Below are 10,348 nucleotides of genomic sequence, written 5' to 3' on the forward strand. Positions count from 1 at the left end.
ATACTGAAGTATAGTTTATTTACAATGTTGTGTTAATTTCTGCTGTACAGCAAAGTGATTCTTATCCATATTTATATATATACACACACATTCTTTTTTATATTCTTTTCCATTATGGTTTATCACAGGATATTGAATATAGTTCCCTGTGCTATGCAGTAGGACCTTGTTGTTTATCCATTCTATATATAATAGTTTGCATCTGCTAACCCCAAACTCCCAATTCATCCCTCCCCAGGAAATAACATATTTTTGATGCTGCTTTTTTTTTTAATTTTGGAAATTGTCATTGGCTTACTAGGTTCCCTGAAAGTTGTTAAATGATGGACAACCAGGTACCAGTATACATAGTGATGACTCTGAAGACTTAGTTTGAGTACTGTGTCCTTTATCAGCTATGTGATTTTGGGGGAAATTAGTTGAATTTTTTTTTAAAGTTAAGGTGCCTCAGTTGTAAAGTGGAAGTAGAAATACTTCTGTTCTTACAACCTCCGTGTACATTGGTGAATCCTTCTGGACAAAAAACAAACAAATAAATGCACATGTGTAAATATGTATATACATACATACATACAAACATATATTTAGATTAAAAAAAATAAATTTATTTATTTATTATTATTTTTATTTTTGGCTGTTTTGGGACTTTGTTACTGCGTGCAGGCTTTCTTCAGTAGTTGTGGCACATGGGCTCAGTAGTTGTGGCTTGTGGGCTCTAGAGCACAGGCTCAGTAGTTGTGGCACACAGGCTTCGTTGCTACGCGGCATGTGGGATCTTCCCAGGCCAGGGCTCGAACCTGTGTCCCTTGCATTGGCAGGCAGATTCTTAACCACTGTGCCACCAGGGAAGCCCCTATATTTAGATTGTTTTAATCATCTAATATTATCCAGTTTGGGACTATTTCATTTGCTTTGTGATATTTTAAGTTTTTCTTTTAACTTTTGCATTTTTGAACGAATGACAAAGATGCTTCTTAATGGAAAATGTTACATTTGGAATCATTTTTCTTTCTAACACCTCTTTTAATCATAATGTTCTTGCCTGATCACTAGGTTATAGCTCTAACTGTATATACTCTAGAAAGCCTAACAACAAGAGAGTAAAATGCGGATAAAGAATCTTTTCTCATTTGGAATGAACTACAAAGTGATTGTAGCACATATGATCTGTTAAATGCAGGGAAAGTATTTTTCTTTGTTTTGAAGGAGATTCTTCTTGGCAGACTTCAAAGAAAACATATTGTCCTATTTACTTGCTGAGAGAAGCTTTAGATCTCTCTATTAAATTAGAACATAATGTATTAGGGGCTTGAATATTTTGAGAGTTGGGACAGAAAATTGAATTGCTTGAAAGTGTGGGGAATTTTTTTCTTAGACACTTTGATTCACGTCTTTGGTCTATCATTGTTATAAATGCAGGGAACTTAACCTCATTTATTTCAGAACTGAAATTGGAGGATTTTGTTGTTATTTAAATAATTACACTTTACTTAGACATAATGGACATAGATAACAATGTCACCCAGGGTAGTATTTCATCTATTGGTATAATCTAGCTGAGACTTAAATTGTTTTAACTGTGCTGTCATTCTGTGTCATCAGTATGCTAATTGTTCATAATACATATGTTTTAGTGCTTTGCCATTTTAAATTTCACTGAAATTGAATTACTTGGAATTGGTAAGAGGATGAGAAGATATTAATATTTTTTAATGTAAACAAATACAAAGCAGTCTTTTTATTTATTTCTTTTTAGGAAGCTTGGGTAATGTGGAACATGGGACCCAATATCAGATCAAATTGATGTATGAACATAATCTTCAGAGAACAGCCTGCAATATGACTTATGGATCATTTGGTGGTGTAAAAGGTAATTTGCATTTAATCATGAGTGTGCTATTGTAAGGACCAGAATATTTGGCCATATAAAAATGGAGAATTTTGTGGTATGAATCTTAGAGAGAGTTAAACATATTTTATTGAAACCTTTATATTCAAATACTTGGGCAAAGTAATAAAAAAAGAAAACTTTAAACACTGAATGAGTTTGATTTTCATATAACCAGCACTTTTATGTGGTCTACAGAGACATTTCTAAAACTGTCTTTTCTTTCCATTTTGTCTTTTATACATGAACTGACTGAAATTGAGCTTTTCTGTGGTGGAACTGTGTGCCTGCCTCTCTCAGTGGAAGAAGGGGTTGATCTCTTCATTGATGGGGGTCCCGGCTCTACTTAGGCAGGGTATAGGCAGGGTGAAGCTGTAGACCCGTCTCCACCTAATCCACCTCCAGGGCCACTGTACAGGGTTGTGCGGATTGTTTCTAAACCAGGGCACCTGGACCAGGGGCGTGTGGAGACTGAAGTGCAGACCTGATCCTGCTCATCAAGCCATGTTCTCTGGCCTGGAATAAACATCCCCACAGGAAGGGTGCCTTTCCTAAATTTCACAAAGGCATTACCTTTACGAAGTACTGGCCCGGTGAGGCTGGGTTTCTCCCACCCTGGTGGTATCTCTTTCTAATTAGCACAAGGTCTACCACCCTAGTTCCAGAGTTTCTGAGTTACCAAGGCTTGGTGCTTGCTTGTGTTTACTGTTGCTTGTGGTGTGAGAGAATAATTTACAATCCAACTCCTCTCGCTTCACTGTGACAGGATGATAGAGGAACTGCTGGTGTTGAAATAAGGATAGGAAGCCAGGTGTCGACACCTGTGTGATTGTGTGTGTGTGTGTGTGTGTGTGGCACTTGATGAACAAGTAACTAGGGATTTTATAATATAGCTTTGGGCTCAAGTTTTTATGAGTTTATTGTTTAACTATTGTGTTAATAAAAAGTAGGCTACCTATGTTAGATTTTGCTTTAGTGACACAAAGAATGTATTTTGGAAGCATCCTTCATTCATGTGAACTCACTCTTTTCGTATATAGAGGTAAAGGCAAGAATATTTTGGGTGGTAATGTACAAATAAATGTTTTGTGTAATTAAAGTGATATGAGACAAAACACTTGGCTGGATTGCAGTATTGCTTACCTTGAGTAACAGGAATGTTTGGATTATTTGAAGAATATGGGAGATGTCTAGAGTTAGATGAAGAGAGGAGAGAAAAAGCTAAAATTTGATGAGAGGCTAACTTCTGTGAGGTGTCCCCTCCCAACTTCAGCTGTTAGAACTGATTTCCACTGTTCTTTAAAAAAATGTCTGATATGATCGGGGGACCTAGGTCTCCCCTGTTTAATTAACTATTTTCAATGTTCTTTCCCCTACTAAATCCCCAAAAGAAAAATGGCTAAATTTTATACATCTGGAGTAAAAAAAGTTATTATATGAGGAAAAAGTGCTTTGGCTAAATGAAAGTAAGTTGTTATTTTTTGGTACCATCAAGACATTTATTTATTTTAAAATTTATTATTTTTTTTTATTTTTGGCTGTGTTGGGTCTTTGTTGCTGTGTGCAGGCTTTCTCTTGTTGCGGCAAGCGGGGGCCACTCTTTGCCGTGGTACGCAGGCTTTTCATTACAGTGGCCTCTCCTGCTGTGGAGCACGGGCTCTAGGCATGCGGGCTTCAGCAGTTGTGGCTCGCGGGCTCAGTAGCTGTGGCGCACGGGCTTAGTTGCTCCGAGGCATGTGGAATCTTCCCGGACCAGGGCTCGATCCTCTGTCCCCTGCATTAGCAGGCAGATTCTCAACCACTGTGCCACCAGGGAAGCCCTATTTTTAACAAGACAATTCGTTAGATCACATGTCAAATGTTATCTTACATTGATTGCACTGTACTTTTAGTTTTATTACCAGATCAAGTTAACCCAATTAAAATAAAGTTTTAAATAAATTAAATAAAAAAGAAATTCCTTGCTTTTGTGTGATATTTTTGCTATATTCAGTAATGGACTTTCAAAGTAATTAGAGTTGCTACTAGTTTTGAAAAGAATAGGTAACTTTGTACTTGTATATCTTCTCTTAGTTCTTAAATTATGCCTTACATTTAAAAAGTACCTTTTGAAAAAGCAAGAGGCTATTATAACGTATCTTACTTTCCTGTGGTTAAGCAGGATATTTCCCAATTTGAAACAGAGAGATATACGAGTAGCAGAAGCAATTATTCTGTTTCATGGGTTTGAGACACTTGCATAATATCACTGAGGTATCTAAAAGGAAACATGAAAAAGTAATGGGGTGGTAAAGTAGTAAAAATTAGCCTTTTGGGGGGATTGGCACGGGGAATGGGGAGTTACTGCTAATGGTTACAAGGTTTCTTTTTGGGATGATGAAAATGAACTCAAATTAGATTATGGTGATAGTTGCACAGCTCTATAAATACACTGAAAACTACTGAGTTGTATACTTTTAAGGGGTGGTAAGTAAATTATATCTTAATTGTAATACTGTTAAAAAATTATCCATGGGATAAAACTTGCTGCTAGAGAGGTGATAGTGCAGTCTGTACATCCTACATGGCTTGTGGCCATGTAAAATTTTACAGTACTCTTATAAAGCAGGTTGGCTGTTAAGAACTGAAAATGTTCCTGAATGCTGATATGTGGTTTACAGGAATGTATACATGTAAATATGTAAGTGGGAAAAATGTAAAAAAAAAAATGTAAATATACATTTACAGGAATGTATATTAGGAAGTGATCCTCCCTTCCTTCCTTTTGTATATACATGCATTTATTTGTAATATAGAAAAATTAGAAGTGATCTAAATGAGTAACAGAGGAGAATGATTAAGTAAGTTTTGATGCATAGATTCAGTGGGTTATTATGAAGCTGTTGAGATTGTTTGGTTTGCTGAAATGAACGTCTTTGAATATAAATCTTTGCCCATGTTTCTTATTATTTTCCTAGGATAGAATGTAGAAGTGGAGTTATTGAGTCAGAAGGGTACAAAATACTTTTTTCTCAAAAAAGCACTCCTGCAAACTATATAAATATATTGTAAAAAGTACAGAATTTAGGAAGAAGAAAGTAGAAGTCACCCCAAGAAATGCACATTTCAAAAGAAAGCCTATTTTCTAAGCCTGATGCTGCTACTGTGTGTCTGATGTGCACCTTTACAGAAGAGAGAGCGGGTCAATCTTTTAATCTGAAAACTTCCCTAGGCTTGATCACTTGATCTGAGTTTTTTTTTTTTTTTTAATCTGAGTTTAAAAAAGGAAATTGAAAAATTTTTGTCTTCTACCTTCCTCTGTATTTAAGATGTCTTCTTGTGGAATTATTAAGTTGGGTAATCGTGTCAGTAGGCCTCAAGAAAGGAATTAAGCAAAAAGAAAACCTAGCAGCATTTTAAACAAATGTGTTTAAAGTACTGATAGGCAGAGGGAGTTTATTTGGTATGTGTATCAGAATGAACTACCACTAGATGGCAGTCCTCTACAACCTTGGGCTTTAGTTGGGTCTCCCTTTGAATACAGAGGTATGGTAAAAAATCACTAACGGAGGAATTTTTATCCCAAATAATACTTTGCCTTTTACTAAAAATAAATGTAACTTAAGAAGAGCAATGGAGTGGTTCTTAACAAAATTAATTATTATAGGTAATATCTCAGAATATAATGTAAAAATGCTTTCTAGCTGTTTTTTTCAAATTTTAATTTGCATCCAAATTGTAAAGGGATCATGATAAAATTGTAGGTTCTGGCTCTGTAAGTCTGGAATTGGACCTGAGAGTTTGAATTTCTGACAGTCTCCCAACCGATGCCAAGTTGCAGAGATCTAGAGCTTTGCTGCCACGCTGCATCTACTGAGTGCTTGTTCTGTACCAGGCACTGTCCTAAGGGCTTTATAGGTTGAGTAACTTAAGATATACTTAGTAAATGGTAGAGGAGGGATTCCAACCCAGGCTCTCTGCTTCTAGAATCTTATGGCGTTAACCATACTATACTGGGCTATCTAGGCTATGAGAAAATTTGCTTTCTCCCTGATTCAGGAAAAAAACTTTCCAATCAGAAAGATGTGTACTTGGTTTGGCTAAAGATGGTGCATAACTTTGGTTCTGCACAGATTATGGAAAACATGTTGAGTAATTTCTGGGTCAGATATTTGCTTTCTCAATTTCATTTCTTTGGTTGATACTTTGGTTTATAAGAAAAGTACCCCCTAAAATAATCAGAGAGTTTATATGTGTGTGGAGGTAATATATTATTTGAAATTAGCACAAGAGTAATTACTGTTTTTTTCTAACCCTTTTTTGTTTGCTTGCTTGTTAGGAAAACCTTTCAAAAATACCCTTTATACATTTGCAAAAACTCAAAGGTGCATTCATTTGATGCCATAAGTTTTGGTTTTACCTCAAGCTATGTTGCAATGTCTATTAACGAGAAAAAAGTGCTAAAGAAATAGGAAATCTAGTTTTATGAACTACTTGAAGAATATTTGCCTAGTAGCTTCCATTATTCGAACTACTACCTGCCATTCCAGAATTTAAGTAAAAATTCTTTCCACATTATAGTTTTTAGAAGGAAATGATTGAAATGTGCGATACTGGTGGCTATATTGGGCTTTTTTTTTTTTTACAGAGGGATGTGGGAGATGTGTTTGAAGTTTAAAATGTTTATAGTTTCTTTGATTTTATTCTAAGCTGCTTTTTTGAAGGAACATGTGACTCTGGGTTTTTGTAAATATGGTAGTTTATCTATGCTTTTAATACTATTGACAAATTAATGCTTACAAAATTTAGTGAGTGACATAAGTATGGACAATCAAATTATAGTTTGGAAATATATGAAATCAATTTTGAAAAGGTGAATTTGAATTGATTTAAAAATATGTTACTAAAATTGGTGTTATTTATTTTGTTTGGTAATTTGAATTCTACTTGTTTTTGAAAAAAGGAACAAGTGATATGTCTGCCAGATTTTCCTCTGCTTTTGTTTCATTGTGTCACTACAACTTCCAATGGTTTTTGACATGATACTTTACCTAATTAAGATAAGCTTGCCATTTCAGAATAGTATTTGGAAAAGGACATCATTAATGTTTACTGATAAAAACCCAGTGGTGGAATGAAGAAGGAACATTATTGTTTTAAGGTCAACAACTGTGTATACCTAGTTTGGTAAAATATGATACTTTATGTAGTCTATGTAATGTATCTTGCTACTATCAAGATAAATTTGAGCTAGAATTTCCTTTACTCATAATGTGACTTATAGACCCTATAGTTAGTTGCATCCTCAATTACCCAAAATTTATCCTGTAGGGCTGAGACAGGTTGATGAACCTTATAATGTATAGGAGTCTTTCAAATGTGTGACAACGACAGTGGGAAGAAATAGTTGATTTGTTGGAGATATATGGGAACTTTCAGGGACTAGAGCAAGTGTGGTAATTGCATCATCTCTCTCTGTGTGTCTGTTTGTCCGTCCATCCATTCATTCATCCATCCATCCATCCATTCATCCCTCCATCCATCCATCCATCCATCCATCCAATGCCCATCTACTGAGAGTCTTCTGAATGCCCAGGCACTATACTAGTTTCTCAGAGTAGAAAGATTATAAAGTCTTTGAGGAGTCTTCGAGGACACAAGATGAAATCTTGATCTGATGAACAAAATGCCTTCCATGATATTTTGTTGAAAAATTTAACTTGAATACATTTTTATTTGAAAAATTACACTGGATTATGATGGGCCAGTTTTGTTCCTTAAAACTTTTTCCCATTACATAATTTGTGCTTTTTAGTCCATGCTGAATTATTGCCATCTCTTCATAATGAATTGTGGTTTATTAAAAAAAAAGAATCTATAATACTTCAATAGTGATTATGACCACCATCTGGTTCTTTATTCAATTTTTAACCTTCTCCAACATTTTGCTTCTTTGCTCTTTTTTTTATATTTATCTTCCATTTATTTATTCATTCTATCTATCTATAATTTTACTGTGGTAAGAAAAATTAACATGAAATCTACTTTTTAAATAGATTTTAAAAAATTGAGGTATAATTGACATACAGTATATTAGCTTCGCGTGTACAATAGAATGATCTGATATTTGTATCTCTTAACAGATTTAAAATCATATAACACAGTATTGTTATGTATAATCTGCTCTAATTTTTAAAATTAATTTTCTTGATCATAAATTTTTGTTTTTCATGAGAGTATATTTTGAGCTTACCTGGTAATAGACAACTCAAGACTTAAAAAAATGTTGCCATCAAAACCCAAAACTTCCCAATTTCTGTATAGGTCACAATTGTGCTTTTCCACTGGATGTGATTCTTTTCTCTTTCGAATCTTGCCTTTGGTACAACTGAGAATTCTTTTGATTGCAGTTGACAGTTGGCTTAAGCAAGAGTATGAAATTTACTGGCTCTCATCATCTGGGCCTTCAACGTGATCAGATCTGGTTTCTCTCTTTTCATCTCTTGCTTCCATTTCCTTGGACAGGCTATTTCCCCCTGGTTACAAGATGGCTATAGCAGCTCTAAATTTTACTTCTCAGATTCTAGTCCATGTGAAAAAGTGCCTGCTTTCCTCCCAGAAGGCTCAGCAAAGTTCTCTTTCCAAGTCAGTGGCTCTGGTTGGGCATCTCTGAACTGTTAATCTCACCAAAGTAATGTGATTACACTTGGGCTAGAGTTACTTTTGCTGAAGATATAGTGAATTCTCCTTTTACAAATAAGATTGAGAGTGGGGTGGGGTGGATCTTCGGGGGAATATCAGTGAATAATTAACTGTGGTGAGTTTGAGGATTTCAGAGCTGGTCAAGGAAAGACTATGAGATGGCAGTAGCACACAATGAGCATCTTTTGGGTGGTACTTTGACAGGATTTCTTATGAGGGGAAGTCCCTTGCAGCAGGAGATCTTCCAGAGACAGTGACACGGGACCACCACCCAGAAGGGGAAGAGGGCAAGGAAACTCCCAGGGGAGGCGGAAGTTCGAGTGGGGCTTATGTGTCTAGGTGAAGTTGCTCAGATGCAGGATTGTGAGTCTCTGTCAGGGAGCTGTGAAGGGCAGCCATGACTTGGAGCCTTTTATAGCCCCAGGATTTGTCTTATATGTGGCTAGCAGGTGTTAGGTGCAGTTTCGCAGGGTATGCAAAGAACGTACACTCTAAATGGGTAAAGATATGCTAATTTGGGCTATATTTAAAGCAGTTGGAGGTGTGAACATTTGAGTTCTGTATCTATCTGTGGGTTTTGAGTTCACTGTCAGCCTGCTGTGAGGAAGTAAACAATGTAGGGTAACGTGCCTTTCCTTTAAAATGGCAAAAAGTTTCACACATTGATTTTAAACCTATGCACATTTTATATTCTGGGAAAGCTGTCTTGAGGTGCACATAGAGTGTGTCCAGTCACACCTCAGATCTTTGGTAACATTGTCTGCTGGTGGATGGGGAGTATCCTGTATCAGTACTCTGGGACTGATGGGGAGCATGTGTGACAGCACTTCTGACGGTCATCGATGCCCGCTGCTGATTCTCGGTTCTGTTTTTTCATCATCTGTCTTTCATATGTTATCTTCCCCTTTCTCTCTCTCCCTGCCTTTTTTTATCTTTTTTTTTTTTTTTTTTTTTTTTTCTTGTGGTAAGCGGGCCTCTCACTGCTGTGGCTTCTCCCGCTGCGGAGCACAGGCTCCGGACGCGCGGGCTCAGTGGCCATGGCTCACGGACCCAGCCGCTCCGCGGCATGTGGGATCTTCCCGGACCGGGGCACGAACCCGTGTCCCCTGCATCGGCAGGCAGACTCTCAACCACTGCGCCACCAGGGAAGCCTTCCCTGCCTTTTTTTATAGTGCGTTTGTGGAATTCCCAGGGCAGTCTCTCTATCTTGCTGAAGTGTAGACAGGTCAACTCTGTCTGGGTCAGTTTGCTTTTTTACGATGCTGGTGAATTTTACTTGCCTTTACTCCTACCCAACCAGAGATGAGTTTGTTTTCCTTTCTTTCTTTTTATTTTTTGCGGTACACGGGCCTCCCACTGTTGTGGCCTCTCCCGTTGCGGAGCACAGGCTCTGGAGGCGCAGGCTCAGCGGCCATGGCTTATGGGCCCAGCCACTCCGCGGCATGTGGGATCCTCCCGGACTGGGGCACGAACCTGTGTCCCCTGCATCGGCAGGCGGACTCTCAACCACTGCGCCACCAGGGAAGCCCTGTTTTCCTTTCTGACACACTGTTTTGAGGGCTAGATGTTGCTCAGGGAGTATCTGTGGCTGTGGCAGCCATACTGGACCATCCAGCCTCAGCCCTGGCTTTTGTGGTTTTGTTCGTCTTGGATCACTGTTTACTCCACCTGGATGGTCTCTAACTTGTTATCTTGGAAGGTGGGAGGGTATTCTTGGGCTTTGGATTTTCTCTGTGCTGACTTCCTCCCCCACGCCTCCTCTTCCTCCCCCCCCCCCCC

General features: G+C 37.6%; 1 protein-coding gene across 1 annotated transcript in view; it reads left to right on the plus strand.

Moving 5' to 3' along the window:
• The window catches only part of LOC112394249 (protein PTHB1), a gene marked incomplete at its 3' end in the record, with an annotated part of 222,556 nt that overhangs the window by 19,428 nt on the left and 192,780 nt on the right, over nucleotides 1-10,348 (plus strand). Inside the window, exon 5 of the mRNA XM_024736986.1 lies at nucleotides 1,757-1,870. Within this exon, the coding sequence (XP_024592754.1) occupies nucleotides 1,757-1,870 (114 nt within the window). The remainder of the gene's footprint in view (nucleotides 1-1,756; nucleotides 1,871-10,348) is intronic.

Source organism: Neophocaena asiaeorientalis, unplaced genomic scaffold (assembly GCF_003031525.2).
Source record: "Neophocaena asiaeorientalis asiaeorientalis breed wild unplaced genomic scaffold, Neophocaena_asiaeorientalis_V1.1 scaffold612, whole genome shotgun sequence".
NCBI classification, from domain to species: domain Eukaryota; kingdom Metazoa; phylum Chordata; class Mammalia; order Artiodactyla; family Phocoenidae; genus Neophocaena; species Neophocaena asiaeorientalis.